This window comes from Crinia signifera, chromosome 6, assembly GCF_055691185.1.
Source record: "Crinia signifera chromosome 6, ASM5569118v1, whole genome shotgun sequence".
NCBI classification, from domain to species: domain Eukaryota; kingdom Metazoa; phylum Chordata; class Amphibia; order Anura; family Myobatrachidae; genus Crinia; species Crinia signifera.
In genome coordinates this window covers 144,946,341-144,963,786 of record NC_139222.1, presented here as the reverse complement: position 1 = coordinate 144,963,786, position 17,446 = coordinate 144,946,341, and the positions used below count along the sequence as shown (strand labels likewise).

Below are 17,446 nucleotides of genomic sequence, written 5' to 3'. Positions count from 1 at the left end.
AATTCATCTAGGGGTATAGTGTACATTTCAAACCCCCAGGGGTTTCACCAATTTTGGTACAACTGGGCAGTGAAAATGAAAAATTACATTTTTTTACACAAAAATGCAGTTCTGGCTCAAAATTTTTCATTTTCACAAGGAATGAAGGAGACAAAGCACCCCAAAATCTGTGCCCCAATTTCTCCCGAGTACGGCAATGCCTCACATGTGACCAAAAAATACCAGTTGGGCGCATGGCAGGACTCAGAAGGGAAGGAGTGATTTTTGGATTTTGCAGCACAGATTTTGGTGGAATACATGGTGGGTGCTATGTTGCACCAATACAGTGGAACCCCCCCACAAGTCACCCCATTTTGCAAAGTACACCCCTCAGGGAATTCATCTAGGGGTATAGTGTACATTTCAAACCCCCAGGGGTTTCACCAATTTTGATACAACTGGGCAGTGAAAATGAAAAATTACATTTTTTTACACAAAAATGCAGTTCTGGCTCAAAATTTTTCATTTTCACAAGGAATGAAGGAGACAAAGCACCACAAAATCTGTGCCCCCATTTCTCCCGAGTACGGCAATGCCTCACATGTGACCAAAAAATACCAGTGGGGCGCATAGCAGGACTCAGAAGGGAAGGAGTGATTTTTGGATTTGGCAGCACAGATTTTGGTGGAATGAATGGTGGGTGCTATGTTGCATTGCCAATACAGTGGAACCCCCCCACAAGTGACCCCATTTTGCAAACTACACCCCTCAGGGAATTCATCTAGGGGTATAGTGTACATTTCAAACCCCCAGGGGTTTCACCAATTTTGGTACAACTGGGCTGTGAAAATGAAAAATTACATTTTTTTACACAAAAATGTACTTCTGGCTCAAAATTTTTCATTTTCACAAGGAATGAAGGAGACAAAGCACCCCAAAATCTGTGCCCCCATTTCTCCCGAGTACGGCAATGCCTCACATGTGACCAAAAAATACCAGTGGGGCGCATAGCAGGACTCAGAAGGGAAGGAGTGATTTTTGGATTTGGCAGCACAGATTTTGGTGGAATGAATGGTGGGTGCTATGTTGCATTGCCAATACAGTGGAACCCCCCCACAAGTGACCCCATTTTGCAAAGTACACCCCTCAGGGAATTCATCTAGGGGTATAGTGTACATTTCAAACCCCCAGGGGTTTCACCAATTTTGGTACAACTGGGCTGTGAAAATGAAAAATTACATTTTTTTACACAAAAATGTACTTCTGGCTCAAAATTTTTCATTTTCACAAGGAATGAAGGAGACAAAGCACCCCAAAATATGTGCCCCCATTCCAGAGTACGGCAATGCCTCACATGAGAACAAAAAATACCAGTTGGGTGCATGGCAGGACTCAGAAGGGAAGGAGTAATTTTTGGATTTTGCAGCTCAGATTCTGGTGGAATGAATGGTGGGTGCTATGTGGCATTAGCAAGACCCCCGATGGACGGTGAAATGATGAACCTAATAATCCATCGATGTGTGGTATATTTTGAAACACTCCTTTATACATAGGCCGGGTTTGTCGGGGCAAGTTTCACAGTGGAAAATAGTTTCCTTTCTTATTCCCTTTTTATAGCAAACTTTGCACCTTTTTTGTGTCCTGCCCTTTCTTGCAGTGGAGGGGATTTCGTTGGGAAAATGCTGCCCTGGTACAATACGGGGGCCAGTACTAGAAGTACTGGGGCCCTCTGCCTGCTGGTTCCCAAATATTAGGCCCTTTATGACTTCCTCTTGAAAGTGCATAAATGTCCCCCTCTGGCCGGTAGAACGGAATAGCACGTAAGCGTTATACAGTGCCATCTGGATGATATACACAGCCAGCTTCTTGTACCAGATATTTGTTTTCCGCAGGGCACTGTACGGCTTCAGTACCTGATCTGAAAGATCCACTCCGCCCATGTACTTATTGTAATCTAGGATACAATTTGGTTTTGAGGTGTGGGTACTGGTACCTCGTACAGGGATGGAGGTGGTACTGTCTCCATGAATTGTTGTCAGTATAAGGACATCCCTCTTGTCCTTATATTTGACCAACAACATATTTTCGGTGCATATTCCCCTGCTTTCACCCCTTCTCATTACTTGGGCAATGTGCGTTTTGGGGAGGCCTCTTTGGTTCTTGCGCACAGTACCGCAAGCTGCTGTACCTCTTGAACCAAGGGCCTTAAACAGGGGGATGCTGGTGTAAAAGTTATCCACATAGAGGTGATAACCCTTATCCAGGAAGGGGTGCATTAAATCCCAGACAATTTTGCCACTAACACCTACGAGGGAGGGGGGGCATTCTGGCGGTTCAATTCTTGAATCCTTCCCTTCATATACCCTAAACTTGTGGGTGTACCCTGTGGTGCTTTCACACAGCTTATACATTTTTATGCCATACCTTGCCCTCTTACTGGGAAGGTACTGGCGGAATTTAACCCTTCCTTTAAAATGTATAAGGGACTCGTCGATGCTAATACATTTATCAGGGATGTACAGCTCTGCAAATTTGGCACTGAAATGATCAATGACCGGCCTGACTTTGAATAGCCTGTCAAAGGTGGGATCATCTCTGGGTGGGCACTGTGCATTATCGGTGTAATGTATAAATTTATGGATTGCCTCAAAACGAGTCCGAGTCATGGCCATACGGTAAAATGGGGTGCTGTACAGAACATCTGTACTCCAATATTGCCTAATTTGTGGCTTTTTTACTTTGCCCATATGAAACACCAGACCCCAAAACGTCATCATCTCTACTGCATCTACAGGGGTCCACCTAGCAAATGATGACGTGGGGTTTTGAGCAATAAACTGCTGGGCATATAAATTAGTTTGGTCCACCATTAAATTTATAAAATCATCAGAGAAAAATAATTTGAAAAAGTCAATTTCTCTGAGACCTGTGGAATCAAATTGGATTCCTGGCATGGCCAAAAACTCAGGAACCTGGGGCTCAAAATTGTCTGGTGGTGGGGTCCATACGAGATCAATTATTGGGGGGGGGTCTCAGCTGCTCTACGGGGGCGTCTTTGAGGGGGTCCCTCATCACCAGAGGAGGAAGAGGAGCTTAAGACGAATCCTTCAAATTCCCCGCTTGCCTCACTGGCTGTGTCAGAATCAGAAGCAAGCATGGCATATGCCTCCTCCACTGAATACATTCTTCTGGATGACTGGGATGACATTTGGGATGACATTTGGGATGACATTTTTATTTTTGTGTTACTGGTAGTGAAATGTTTCAACACGTGTATAGTGTAGGGGGGGGGTACAAACTTTATTTCAACCCGGGGGGTATGTAGTGTGTTGTGTGTATGTAGTGCAGAAAAAAAAAATACTTTATACAAAAAAAAAAAAATTGAAGGGGTTAAAAAAAAAAAAATTGAAGGGGTTAAAAAAACAAAAAAAAAGGTCCTGCGCCAAAAATTGAGCACAGATGTTGGTCAGTAACGTCTGTCACTGAACAGCGCTCAAAGGCAACAGGAATTTGATAAAAAAAAAAAAAATAGATCAACCCTGTGCCGAAAAAGCTGATCAGTGATGTACGTCACTGATCAGCGCACAGTGGCCACAGGACACCCACAAAATCACAGTGTGTGTAAAAAAAAAATTAAAAAAAGACCACACAGCACCCACAAAAAAAAAAAAAAGGTGATCAGTGATGCGACACTGATTACCAGTGAGGGGCAGCAGGTGCACAACCTTTGGTGCAACTGGCAGCAACTGACAGGTATATATAAAAAAAAAAAAACCTCTGCGCCCCCAAAAAGTTGCTGATCACCTCAGATATAGTGATCAGCACAAAAGGCGGGGGTAGCAGACACAAAATATACACTCTCTGTCACTATCTCTCACTATCTATCACTATCTATCACTATCTATCACTATCTATCACTATCTATCACTATCTATCACTATCTATCACTATCTATCACTATCTATCACTATCTATCACTATCTATCACTATCTATCACTATCGATCACTATCTATCACACTGCAGCAGCAGCACTGACAGTTATATGTATAAAAAAAAACCTGCACCCCCAAAAAGGGGGGGTAGCAGACTCAAAATATACACTCTCTATCACTCTCTGTCACTATCTCTCTCTATCTCTCTATCTCTCACTATCTATCACTATCTATCACTATGACACTGCAGCAGCAGCACTGACAGTTATATATATAGAAAAAAAAACTGCACCCCCAAAAAGGGGGGGTAGCAGACACAAATCTCTCTATCTCTCACTATCTATCACTATCTATCACTATCTCTCACTATCTCTCACTATCTATCACTATGACACTGCAGCAGCAGCGACAGTTATTTATATATAAAAAACCCCTGCACCCCCAAAAAGGGGGGGTAGCAGACACAAAATATAGCTCTCTCTGTCACTATCTCTCTATCTCTCTCTATCTCTCTCTCTCTATCTCTCTATCTCTCTATCACACTGCAGCAGCAGCAGGAAGTCTCAGGAAGTCAGATCCAGGAAGCGTCCAGCACGCTACAAGCAGTGATCAAGTGATCAGGTAAGGTATTTGCAAGGATCAGGTAAGTATGAGCAAGGATCAGGTCAGTATCACGGCAGATAGGCACGGTGACCGCTCTGCACGCTACTCCAGACCAGAATGGAGTCTGCAGCGCAGTCACCGGTAGTTTAAATGTCGCGCCTTGGCTGTGATTGGTCCGTGGGTCCCACGGACCAATCACAGCCTTGGGGGCAGGTGGGGTGAGGGTGGGGTGAGGTGTCATCGTCACCGATGACCCCCTCATGCCCCCTGACGCCCGGCGGTGATTGACACCTGTGTTACCAAGCGTCTGATTCGCTGGTAACACAGGAAAACGCTGTGAATGGCTGTTCACACTGAACAGCCAATCACAGCGATCGCCGACGGGGGGGCGGCATCGCAGCCCCCCCTGGGCATGCAGGGACATGTCTGCTGTCAGGGACAGCAGACATCGTCCCTCTGTCACTGCGTCTCGAGACGCAGTGACAGTTTAAAGTCATGACGTATATATACGTCATGTGTCGGGAAGTACTTCCCGGCCATGACGTATATATACGTCAAATGTCGTGAAGGGGTTAAGAACCTGGTCACACTCTTGACTCCTTACCTCGATACCACGATTGTGCTAGCAGGAGATTTTAATGTTGTGGCCTCCAATGTACTAGACAGAGAATCTAGAACCACCACCAGATGCGCGCCCCCCCCCCCCCCCAGACATGGTATTCGGTATCTGATGTCGTGCCTCCACTTTGCTGACGTCTGGCGGGCGTGTAACCCCTTGAACCAGAATTCTCATGTTTATCAGCTACCCATAACACCCTCTCCAGGATTGACTATATTTTACTCTCCACACGGGCTTTCCCTCTGGTACAGGCTACAGGAATAGAAACCATATCTATTTCAGATCATGCTGCGTGTTGGATTACCTTATCTACCATACAGGACAGGGGTTCATACATACACTGGCGTTTTCCCAGCCACTTAGCCAATTCTACTAAATTTAAGTCCCTGTTAGAATTCACTTGGATGGACTACAAACACCACAATATCACCACTGAAGCCGACTCTCCCGCCCTGTACTGGCAGGCCTAAAAACCTGTGCTCAGGTGGTCTATCATCTCCTATAACTCACACCTACGTAAAGAACGCACAACACACTACTTAGAAGCACTGACTGCACTAACTGAAACCTACCAAACCTATAAATTAGCACCCACAACCCCAAATAAAATAGCATTTACCCAAGCCAAAATACTCTTTGACACCCGACTAACCAAACTAGAAAGTAGATTATCATTCCAGACACAAAAGTAAGTATTATAGTTTTGGTGGTAAACCCAACAGATTGATGACGAACATCCTGCAGGGCCAGGTGAAACTAGTCGATCTGGAACAGTTTGGATCCCACTGGAACTGTACAGGTAGCCACGCAGTCCATCTGGGAAGTCTGCCGGCAGACCCTCAGCCACTCCCAGCACCCTGGTACGTGACCATTATTTGGATATAACTAGAACTTTGTCCACAAAAGGACCAAAAGCAAAACTGACCTGTAAAAAGGGAAAAAAGCGATCCCCAAAGGACACCAGCACCCATTACTTTGAAAAGGAGGTATTTCACCCCACTGCTTGAAAATTTGTTTTATGTATGTTTGTCCTGTTTTGTCAAACCTTTTCCCAGTGTGTATAACGGTATTAGTTAAATATGTATCACTAATTTTTAACTGATATATCTATTTGCAAAATGAAACAGATAATATTTAAAATAATTCCAGCAGTATAGTGTGTTTATTGGCATATGTATAGTTTTGCGCAGAGTACAACACATTGTTCCATTCTTTAATCTCTATATAAAAGGTACTTGTAGTATACCTCTACTCAGCAGCAACTACACATATTGGCTATAGCGCAGACCTCTACCCCCCATTTTTTCTAATCGTGTATTTGTGTTTTATGTATTCATATTGACAAAACTCAAATAAAATGTCTTTAAAAAATTTGTAAAAAAAAAAAAAATCGCTATGTCAAGTAAGTCGGTGTTCAATCGGGCATAAACATTCATTTCTGGTATCCTAATGCCAGCCAATAAATAATCAGTCAGTCAATGATATAGTTTCATCCTTGAACACACACACACACACACACACACACACACACACACTATGGACAAGGGGCTGGGTGAATATTGGAAGATCAAAAAGATAATGGCACTTCTGAATATGCAGTAAACACACCTCAGGAGTGCCACTTTAATTTCCAACATGTATTGTACCCAGTGTTCAAACAACAGTCATAAAACTAAAGCTCTTAAAAACAAAAATACAAAACATTTTTACTTTGTTTTGTGTTTGGGGGTTTATCAAACTGTTTCCTGCATAAGTCACAAAAATAACTACTGTAAAATATGTCGCCATTCTTTAATTAAAAAGCTGTGAAAAATTGTATACTGTACAAAAGAGAAACGGATAATCACAACACTTCGTTAAAAATTTGCTTTAGTGAAAAGCGTGAGACTGCAGAATGAATTATGTAAAGGCAATCATATCTTATAGTGCTCTAATCCCCATGAAGCATTTGGAGACACAATAAATCAGCAGGGGAAAGAGCAAGTGATATTTAATTTTTGCTGGAATCCACAATAAAGCTGACACCCTTGTTAAGGATGTTTCTAATATTGTGATGTTTCATTATGTATGAAAACATAATTATGGCACTGACATTGCAGAAGACATAATGCAGCCGTTTAAAAAAAAATGGGAAACAGAGTTCAATGCATAGTACAGTTTTATTTAAGTTCTCAAAACAGCAGAAGACTCATGAAAAATAATGTCATTGCGATTTATGGTTAATGAAACCTACTTTTTACTTATAGTTGCAGCACAACCTTACGCATCACAGGAGCAGCCTTTCCCAGATAGACCAATTTGCTGGTTTGTTGTATTACTAGACAGGCAGATTTGAGAGAGGCCAGCTGTTTAGAACCTACGGCTTCAGCTAGGGAATGCAGAGGGTGGCTGACAACGATGACGACAAGTACTCCCCAATGGGTCCCCACCACTGCCAATGTTTTAGTTCTTGATCACTGGGCTGCTTACCCTACTGGGGCACCTGATACACTGGGTAGCAGGTCTCACTGGTTGCCATAGAAACATCACACTAATGTCGTTTCATCCAACTAGGTTGGTTGGACTGAAAATCTGGTGCGGTGAGGGGGTTGTGGTCTGTGGTAGCTTCAAGTAGGCAGCACTTGTCCTGCTATTAGAAGGAAATCTTGACTACACTCCAGCTGCGGTAATTGCCTACATTCTGTGGCCCCTACTGAGCTACTTTACTGGGGGCTCCTGCTCTGCTCTCTGTCCACTTACCACCAGATGTTCACTGCGGCCTAGTCCTGTGGAGTCACTGAGCCTGTTGTAGCTGTAGGTAGTTGGTTAGTCTAGTTAATGGGGTAGGGGTAAGATTATTTTATGGGATCCAGGTATGCCTAAATTTGGGGAGGGTTGGACAGGGCGGAGGATTACGTGATAGGTTTGTTTCGGCCTTCGTTTTTCTTTTTGGTAACTGGGATAGATAGATAGATAGATAGATAGATAGATAGATAGATAGATAGATAGATAGATTGTAGGCGGCAATCACAGTCTTTCTGATGATTAAGCCACACAGGGCATAAATAAGTTCAATGTTTCGGTTTCATACAAACCTTCGTCAGGAAACAACGGTTGAATAAAACCAAAACGTTTAAATTATCTATGCCTTGTGTGGCTTAATCATCAGAAAGACCGTGAGTGCCGCCTACAACACAAACTATCTAACCCTTGGGAGGGCACCTGGCATATAAAAGGGATTTTTGTAAGAACTTACTGTTCGAATTTCCCTTTCTCTGATTCAAGTCCAGCCCTTGAGACCGGCATCGGTGGTAACCACCAGCCATTCTCACAACTGGAGATAGCGAGTCCACATCTGATCACCAAAGCAACGCTTTCCTTGTTTCCATAGACAAGATCACTTTCTCAGACTTCATGGTCCTGGTGTCTCCTGACCAACATGCCATAATGTTCCATTGAAAGGGTCGAGAGTCTCAAAAGTTGCCACCATCTTGCCCAATAACTTTAGGCAATGCCATACTGATGGGCTCGGTGACCTCAGAATCGACCAAACCAGCTGACAAATGTCCTTGGCCTTTACTTCCGGAAGGAATATCCGATGTAGACGAGTATCCAGGATAACTCCCAGAAACTGCAGTCTTCGAGTCGGATTCAAGTGGGACTTTTGAAGATTCAACATCCACCCGTGGTCCCGTAAAAACTGAATTGCCACTGATAAATTTTGTTGCAATTTCACTGCCGACTCCACCTTGAACAGCAGGTCGTCCAAATATGGAATGACTACTATACCGTGCATCCTGAGGGTAGCCGCAATCACGGCCATAATTTTCGTGAACACCCTTGGAGCTGTGGCCAGCCCAAAGGGAAGTACTTGAAACTGCAGGTGCAAATTTCGGTACTTATGTAGCATCTGGGCGCCCGATTTAGAAATCGGGTCGGATCGGGCACATCGCATCGAATGCGACCAAATCGGATGCGATGCGATGGACCTGATTTTTCCATAGGATTCAATGGGCGGTATTCAATGAGCCTGATTCGCCAGGTTTTTATGGCGAATTTGTGCTGTTTGGCGAATTTCTGGCAAAAACGGTGAATCACCCTATTCAATGACCACATGGCGAATACATTTGAAGGTTTTTTTCGCCATGATTCACCGAGTAGCAATCGCTATCTTTTTATGGTGAAGTGGAATGTGAACTTTTAAAATAAAGTGTTTTGTTTTTTACATTTGGTGTCAAAAAATCAGGAATTTTATTCTGAGGAGGGGCATGCTATTTTTATTCATGTGCTGTAAGCACATGAATATATATTTAATTTTAAAAATAATATTTTTTTTTTTTTTTTTTTTTTTACACAGCATCCAGCAGGTGGCGCCAGAGCGGAGCCGCTCATTACATATTCATATATTCACTGCACGATCATTACGATCCTGTGTAGTGAATATACGCTTGCCTGCTGGCACCCCCGGGGGGGCAGCCTGTGCTGCCTGGCACCCGGGGAGCACACCTAACCCCCCACAAAGGTCTGGGCTAGGCAGAGAGACTACCATCTCTCTGCCTGGCACCGCCCTGAGGCTCCCTGCGGCAATCGCCGCAGGAGCTCATATTCGCCAGTCAGGGGCTCGCTGCCCCTGACTCGTTGAATACCGGAGCCCGCCGGCTCCGGAACGTGGCGAATGTGCAGCGAATCCAAAAAAGGATTCGCTGCACCTCGCAGGTATTCACATTGAATACTGCCCAATGTTAAAATGGTCTGAGTCCATTTTAACATAGAATTCAATGGGAAAAAGGGGTCCTTTTCATACCCCTACTATCCAAGTGGGCATGGAGTTAGATATAAACCTGTGGCAAGCGTAGGTATTCTGTGTCCCCTCGCGGGGCTCGCCACACTTCGGGCTCGGTGGCTCGCTACGCTCGCCACAGGTTTATATCCAACTCCATGCCCACTTGGATAGTAGGGGTATGAAAAGGACCCTTTTTCCCATTGAATTCCATGTTAAAATGGACTCAGTCCATTTTAACATTGAATCCTATGGAAAAATCGGGTCATCGCATCGCATCGCATAAGATATGGTCGTATGCGATGCGATATCGCATCGCATCTGATTGTATGCCTTAACTTAAGACATACAATCAAAAAATCGGGCGCCCAGATACTACATAAGTACCCAAATTTCCTATTGCAAAACGCAGAAAGGATTGATGTTCTCTGTAAATGGGAACGTGTAAATACGCATCCTCATGTCCATAGATGCCAGAAATTCCCCGGGTTCCAGGCTCAGTAAGACCGTCCTCAGGGACTCCATCCTGAAATTATCCACCCATAAATGGAGATTCAGAGACTTTAGATTTAGAATTGGTCTGAATGAATTGTCCGCATTTGGTACCAAGAGTAAAAACCCTTCTTTTTTTCCTCTTGCGGTACCGGAACTACCACTCCCTTTTCCAGAAGAGATCTCGCCGCCCCAAAAGGGCTGATCTGAGGCGAGTGTCTCTGGTCAATGGAGTAGGCAAAATCCTTCTTGAAGGAACTCCCTTCAGGTTTATTCTGTACCCCTGGAAAACCACATTGAGGACCCAAGGATCCTGACCTAACAAGGTCCAAGTGTCCCAATACTGCAAGAGGCGACCCCCCACTCTGATCACAGATTGGGGAGTCTCCAACTCGTCATGCCGAGGGCTTCTCCTCCCCCTTGGAAACCTGTTTCTTAGTAAAGGCTCTGAAGCGGGATTTTGGAGATTTTCCCTTTCCTGAAGCAAACCTCTACTGGACTGACCCCTTGAACATGCCCAACCCTAAAAGGAAGGCTTAAATAAACGAAAGGCAGCAAAGCTTGATGGACCTTGTTTCGCTGCTGGCGTAGGAAGAAAAGTACTCTTCCCACCTGTTGCATGCTTAATGATGGCCTCCAACTCAGAACCAAACAGTAATTCCCCTTTGAAAGCCAAAGCCTCAAGGGACTTCTTGGACTCAATATCAGCCTCCCAGGCATTGAGCAACAAAACTCTGCGAGCATGCACAGAAACTGACGATAGCTTAGATCAGTGGTAGCCAACCCTAGCCCTCGAGAGCTACCAACAGTTCACATTTTCCAGACAACCTAGCTGCTGCACAGCTGCACTCATTAATCACTGACACATTTTAAAAGATCCACAGATGGAGCTAATTAGCTCACCTGTGATTCTGTGAGGAGACCTGCAAAACATGCACTGTTGGTAGCTCTCGAGGACTAGGGTTGTCTACCCCAGGCTTAGATAGTAGTACGTTTATAAGGCGCCACAAAGTGTCCGCAGCGCCGTACATAGCAAACAAAAAAACAAATTACAAGGTAACATACAGGGTGTGTTGAAAAATACATCATAAATAGGGGTATAGCTAAAATCAGCATCAGTTCAGAAGTAGGTGTCGAAATTGTCGGGGAGACTGAAGATGAAGTAGAGGAAGGGAAAAACAGGACAGGAGCAGAGGTGAGGTAAAGAGGTAGGGTGAGTACGTGAGGAAGGAGGGCCCTACTCATAAGAGTTAACATACTAAAAGGAGGTGGGTGGACGAACGAAAAACAATAGGATAAGTAGGAACGGATGGGAATGGAGGCAGGATAGGAGGATCAAAAGAGGTTAGGAGGGATAGGCTAGTCGAAAAAAGTGGGTTTTGAGGGACCGCTTGAAGGAGGTAAGGGAATCAGAAAGCCTGATGGGTGGCGGGAGGTTGTTCCAGTGCAGGGGGGCAGCGCGAGACAAGTCTTGGACACGGGAGTGGGAGGAGGTGATTAGGTGAGAGGTCAGACGGCAGTCAGCGATGGAGCGAAGAGGACGGGAGGGAGTGTGGATAGAGATCAGTGAAGAGAGGTAAGGAGCGGTGGGTGGTGGTGAGGAGTTTAAAGAGCACTCGGAAAGGAATGGGGAACTTACTTTGATATTCAAATACTTTGATATTCAACAACTATTACGAGGGAAGGTGGGTTTCAAACAAACAATGAGGATCCCAAAGGTCAAAAGGCAAAACATCTGGTAACAATGTTTCAAGCCCACCTCTAGGGCATTAAAAGAAGCCTCCATCCACTGAACCAAAGAAGATGGGGCCACACCACTTAGTCTCCCTAGGGAGGAGGGGCTAGTCATTTTGTGGCTCTGGTGCAAGATGACTTCCAAGCCCAACCTAAAGTCCTCTAGGTCTTGAATCATGAAGGACCTGTGTGAAAGGAGAATGAATGCAAAACAAACCTTGGTTGCCCTTGCGCATTAAAGACCCATAAAGAAACAAGCTTTAGATTTTGGCATACCCTGCCTAAACTCCTGGTAGCCAATCTGATGTTCTCTACAATAGATGCTAATGCTTCTGGATAAACGTTACTGCATGGTATAACATCTGCTGCAGGGAGGATGAAGCCTGTACTAATCCCTTAACAGATGGAGATAACCAAAAAACCCATGTAGGTTGTACAGAGGGCAGTTGGAAACGAGCAATTTGTGACCACCCCGGAGAGTTTGTCGAGATAGGAAAAAACGTAAGACAAATACAGCATAGAATTAGAGAGCATATTAGCCCAAACTGGTGTGGAGAAACTAGCCCCAAAGCATGCCTGAAAAATAAACCCTTATCCAGCCACACCACCCTCCACCTCGCATGCTCCTTCCCCATCTTCCAAGGTCCTGAGCCATACTGTAAAGCAGGCATGTCCAAACTGTGGCCCTCCAGCTGTTGTGAAACTATGCATCTCAGCATGCCTTGCCATAGTTTTAGCATTCCCCAATAGAAAAACTGTGACAAGGCATGATGGAGGGCCATAGTTTGGATATGCCTGCTATAAAGCATGCTGTAGCACTTTTTGCAGAACTGAGGTTTATACCCAGAAGTTAACTTTTCAGAGGCCGCTCTGCACCAAGAGGTATAGGACAGCAGGAAAGCTGAACTAATAGTGGCAACACTGTCATTCTGTGTCCTATTCTCTAGCATTAGGGCTATTTCACATGCCTGGCGGCGACACCCTGCACGCCCAAATGCCGTGCCTCACACAGTAGCTGTTAATGGACACGATTGTGTCTATTCACACGGGAAGGCCACAGCCAGGCTGCCCGGTTGCAGCCGGATCCCACCACTGGAATGGTCAGCTGCTGGGCTGTGGCCATCCCCACCATTAAAAACTTCTGAGTGCGGCACGTATTCTTGGCCGTGCGGTGTTTCGCTGCCCGGCAGGAGCCGGAGCGTGTGAAATAGCCCATAGGCTCTCAAAATGGCTTCCTAAAAATCTGGTGGTCCAGAGGAGTTGCGGTAAACTGGGCTATAACTTCCAAGGGGTGAAATACCACTCTGGTGTATGTTAAAAAGAAACAACATAAATACATATTCTATATAAAAACTAAATTTGAACTATGCAGAAAAGACACCAGTTTAACCTACCTAGATCTGATGCACCCACATCATCTGCTTCCGATTTCAAAGAAAGCTGATCATTTGCATTACAGATCTTCAAGCTTTCCTCTCCACCATTTACTGGCTCCGTAGCATCTTTAGACATACACTCCCGATAAGGTCCATCATGGTCACTTCTACCAAGAAACAGATTATGGTATATTGTTTATTACTAGGACTCTGCAAAAAGCAGTCAGAATAAAAAAATAATAATAATAATGTTTTACATCTACAGCTCTAAATTAAGATCCATACTAAAATGAAAGTTGTATTTTTCAGAAATCTTCAGAACTACACTCAATATCATTAACTATGCATGCTCCCGCACATCATTAATGACCCCCTTCCTTGTTCAGCATGTTCGGGCGAGGGAGATCCTTGTTAACAATACGATGATCATGTAGCACAGCCGTTGCTCACTTTGGAGCAGGCATTGGCAAGTGTGCAGAAATTTGCCAGGTCCCCACTACAGATATTGGTGTCCGCAGGGTCACCTAATGTGTATGGGGCTATAGAATTCACAGTCACTTAGCTGCTGTTCACGGGGGAAGGGGGGGGGGTGTCAATTTACATGCCCACTTCAAATAGACAAGATTTTTATATTCATAATCAATGATTATGGATATAAAAACAAAGAGGTTTGAACGAAGGCGCTGGGTTTGACTGACTGATTCAACAATGTATACCAATTATCACAAAAAATATTTATTCAAATATAAAATAGGACATTGGCATATTCAATCCCTAGTAAGTGGTTGTTAAAGTGCTGAGCAGTGTTTACACAGGTTAGCTGCTGGAGGATGGTATAGTCAAAGGGCCAGTCTCATAAATATGCGTGGTAGAGAGGTGAAGATATAACCACCTGTTTGGGTAGTCCCGGTCAATTTCCCATCTGGAGGTAGATAGCGCTCTGTATAGAGGTCCATCTATTTGAAGTCCATGTTTAGCAAGGCGCCCTTAGAAGGGTATAGGGCACGGCAATGTAAACAGCTTCTCCAAAGGGATGCTGGTCCAGAACCACTGGTTTGTAGGGCTCCTACAAACCAGTGGTTCCGGACCACCATCCACCTGGAGAATCTCTTTACATCACCGCTTCTAGATTTGATGTTTAGAATAAATATTTATTATGACAATTGATATACGTTGTTGAATCATTCAGTGAAACCCAGCACTGTTCAAACCGCTTTTTGTTTGGATCAACAGATCTACTTTCATATATGTGCCGTTCGTTTTAGGGGGTATGGATCATTGGATAGACAACAACTAGGTCGACACCACTAGGTTGGCATGCATGAAGGTCGATGTAGGGTTAGGTCAACAGGGTCATTAGGTCGACAAGCATTAGGATAACATGGGGAAGTTCAAGTTGTTTACTTTGTGTAAAACTGCATATGACAAAGTTTTACACAAAGAAGGTCAACATGGGAGTTTATCTTTTTTTTACCTAAATGTTGACAGTAGACATGGACACTAAAAAAGTGCACCGTGTCCGCTCGCCATGCTTTGGGCACAGTGCCTATCTGCGCTCACCATGCTTCGGGCACACTATTTTGTTCTCCCACCATGCCCTAGTGGATGGTAGGGCATGAAATACTACCTATTGGCACACTTCGGCTCCAAATAAAAGTGAAAAACCTCATGTCGACATAATGACCTTGTCGACCTAGTGGTGTTGACCTATTGCTTGTAGACCCAGTGATCACATGCCATTTTGCGTATCACTAATAGTAACAACAACAAAAAAAAAACACACCTCTAAATTGTAAAAAGAAAAAGCTTTTAAGTAACAAAAGTTACAGGACAAAGATATTTTACAGCAATTTGTATGGTCTCCATTCTCTGGGCATTCTTTATTAGTTGTTGATCTGAAAGACCTTTGCTCACTTAGAACACTGTATACAGTTGGTACAGAACATTTTAAACTTTTTTTCAGCTTTATAAAAGGCAGGACAGGGCTACTGGAGGTGTGATTTAAAGAGCATGATAAAAACTCATGACTCCTGAAGGACCTTAGCATACTAAAACCAAGTTTATGGAGTTCATAATAGCACAGGGAAACACAATCCCCCAAAGCACCGAGGCAGAACCAAGAAGAGCAGTAAAACCTGTGCAAGTTTTACTGCAGATGATGACTTTGACGGTGTGGGTCGACGTTTACATTGGATGCTGAAGATGAAAGGACAAAATAATTGTCAAAAAGGTCACCAACAGAAGTGCATTAAAATATAGTAGCTGGACCTTCTGGATAAAAACCACCAGATTACAACATGTGCAAATAATGGCAAATACAGCAGCAGGAGTTTTGTGGTTATTAAACCACTTCTTCAATTTTAGTATTCAGGAGTTATAGCCTCTGCTTACCCCAAGCTACCGGCTTTCTTGATTAAATCATCTTCAGAGGAGTCTGACACTAAAACAAACAATTAAAAGCAGCAATTACATTTTTGGCTAAAATCAAGTATACATTAATTAGGTCTATGCTATCATAAGGTACAAGTCTACAATAGTCAAGAACACCTTAACATAATGGGCAGTATTCAATGTTGTGGATTCACCGCTTTTTTCGGCGAATCGGGCTGTTTTCACTGAAAATCTGATTCACCCTATTCAATGATCACTGTTCGCCGAAAACGAACAGTGAATGCCAGACAGTTCTGATGCAGCCCACACGCGCGCCGATTCCAGCGTGCGTTGTGGGCTTAACTAGCACACACAGCATCGCATCGTATGCCTTGTGCATACGATGTGCATGCGATGCGATGCTGTGCTAGAATAAGCTAGTACAAAAAGTATGTGCAGCACATACTTTTTGTACTGTACGATGAGGTGCCGCGGGAGCGCGCACCCCATCGTACAGCATCGCACCGCCGGCATCGGCGCGTGTGTGGGCTGCATCAGTTTCATGCTCGCTGCAATTCGCTGGTGTATTTCAATAGAATTTTGACTCTAATTCGCAGAGTGTTTTCAATGCTAGGATGGAGAACTGCTTTCACCGTGATTTTCACCGTGTTTCACATTCGACATCTTTTTTTGATGAACTGTAATGTGTTCTTTTAAAATAAAGGTTTTCTTTTCTTCTTTTTTTTTTTTTTTTGGTGTCCATAAATCATTTTATTATGTGAAGGGTCATGCGATTTGGATTCATGTGCTTGCAGCGCATGCTGGGGGGTAAAATTCGCCGTCAGGGGCAGTGAGCCTTCGACACATTGAATAGGGGGAGAGGGAGGGCTGGCAGGAGACCGAGAGGACACCGAATGTGCAGTGAATCCTAAACAGAATTCACTGTACATAGTGAAAAATATCATTGAATACTACCCTATGTGTCAGAAAAAAATAGTGGAAAACCCCTGTCTAAATAAAATAAATATAAAAAGTGCAAAGAACATATATGTGCTATGACCAGAATAATTCTTATTTGTGAAATCATGTACATTTCAAAACCATATCTATCAACCATGTTAAAATGTTAAACACTGATTATGCTAACTGAGGTTTTCCAGTAAGGCTCCTAGTAAGAGTACCTAGAAAGTTACTGCCCAGGAACATTAAGCCTGTTTACTGTCAATGGTTTTGGATAAAGAACCATCAAAGCTTAACTTTGCACAAACTAACTAAAAAGTGAATCTATTGATATATAGTAAATTAAGCTTTTAGGTGTTACAGTAGACATTGAGTAACTGCCAGTATGTCACCATCCAATAACATGCATGATGTGTGGATAATTATTTCCAAAGGTAGAGGACAGTATGGAATTGCAGGTGGCAGGACATCCCTGGCATTCATACCAACTGTGGGCTAGGACAATTTACAGAGAACAGAACCACCACACATAGCAAATCATAATAAAAGACTTTCCAGCAAACCCCACGGAACCACAATGACCATGTCAGGCATGTGATGGACAAGCTTTGGTTAGCTTT

The 17,446-nt window shown here is 43.8% G+C and overlaps 1 protein-coding gene across 3 annotated transcripts in view; it reads right to left on the bottom strand.

Moving 5' to 3' along the window:
- Positions 1-17,446, bottom strand: part of BRCA1 (BRCA1 DNA repair associated) — a 169,694-nt gene that overhangs the window by 103,825 nt on the left and 48,423 nt on the right. For all 3 annotated transcript variants that reach the window (XM_083147536.1, XM_083147537.1, XM_083147538.1), the window contains exons 8-9: positions 15,888-15,936; positions 13,515-13,663 (exon numbers count right to left, since the gene is read on the bottom strand). In XM_083147536.1, the coding sequence (XP_083003662.1) occupies positions 13,515-13,663; positions 15,888-15,936 (198 nt within the window). The remainder of the gene's footprint in view (positions 1-13,514; positions 13,664-15,887; positions 15,937-17,446) is intronic.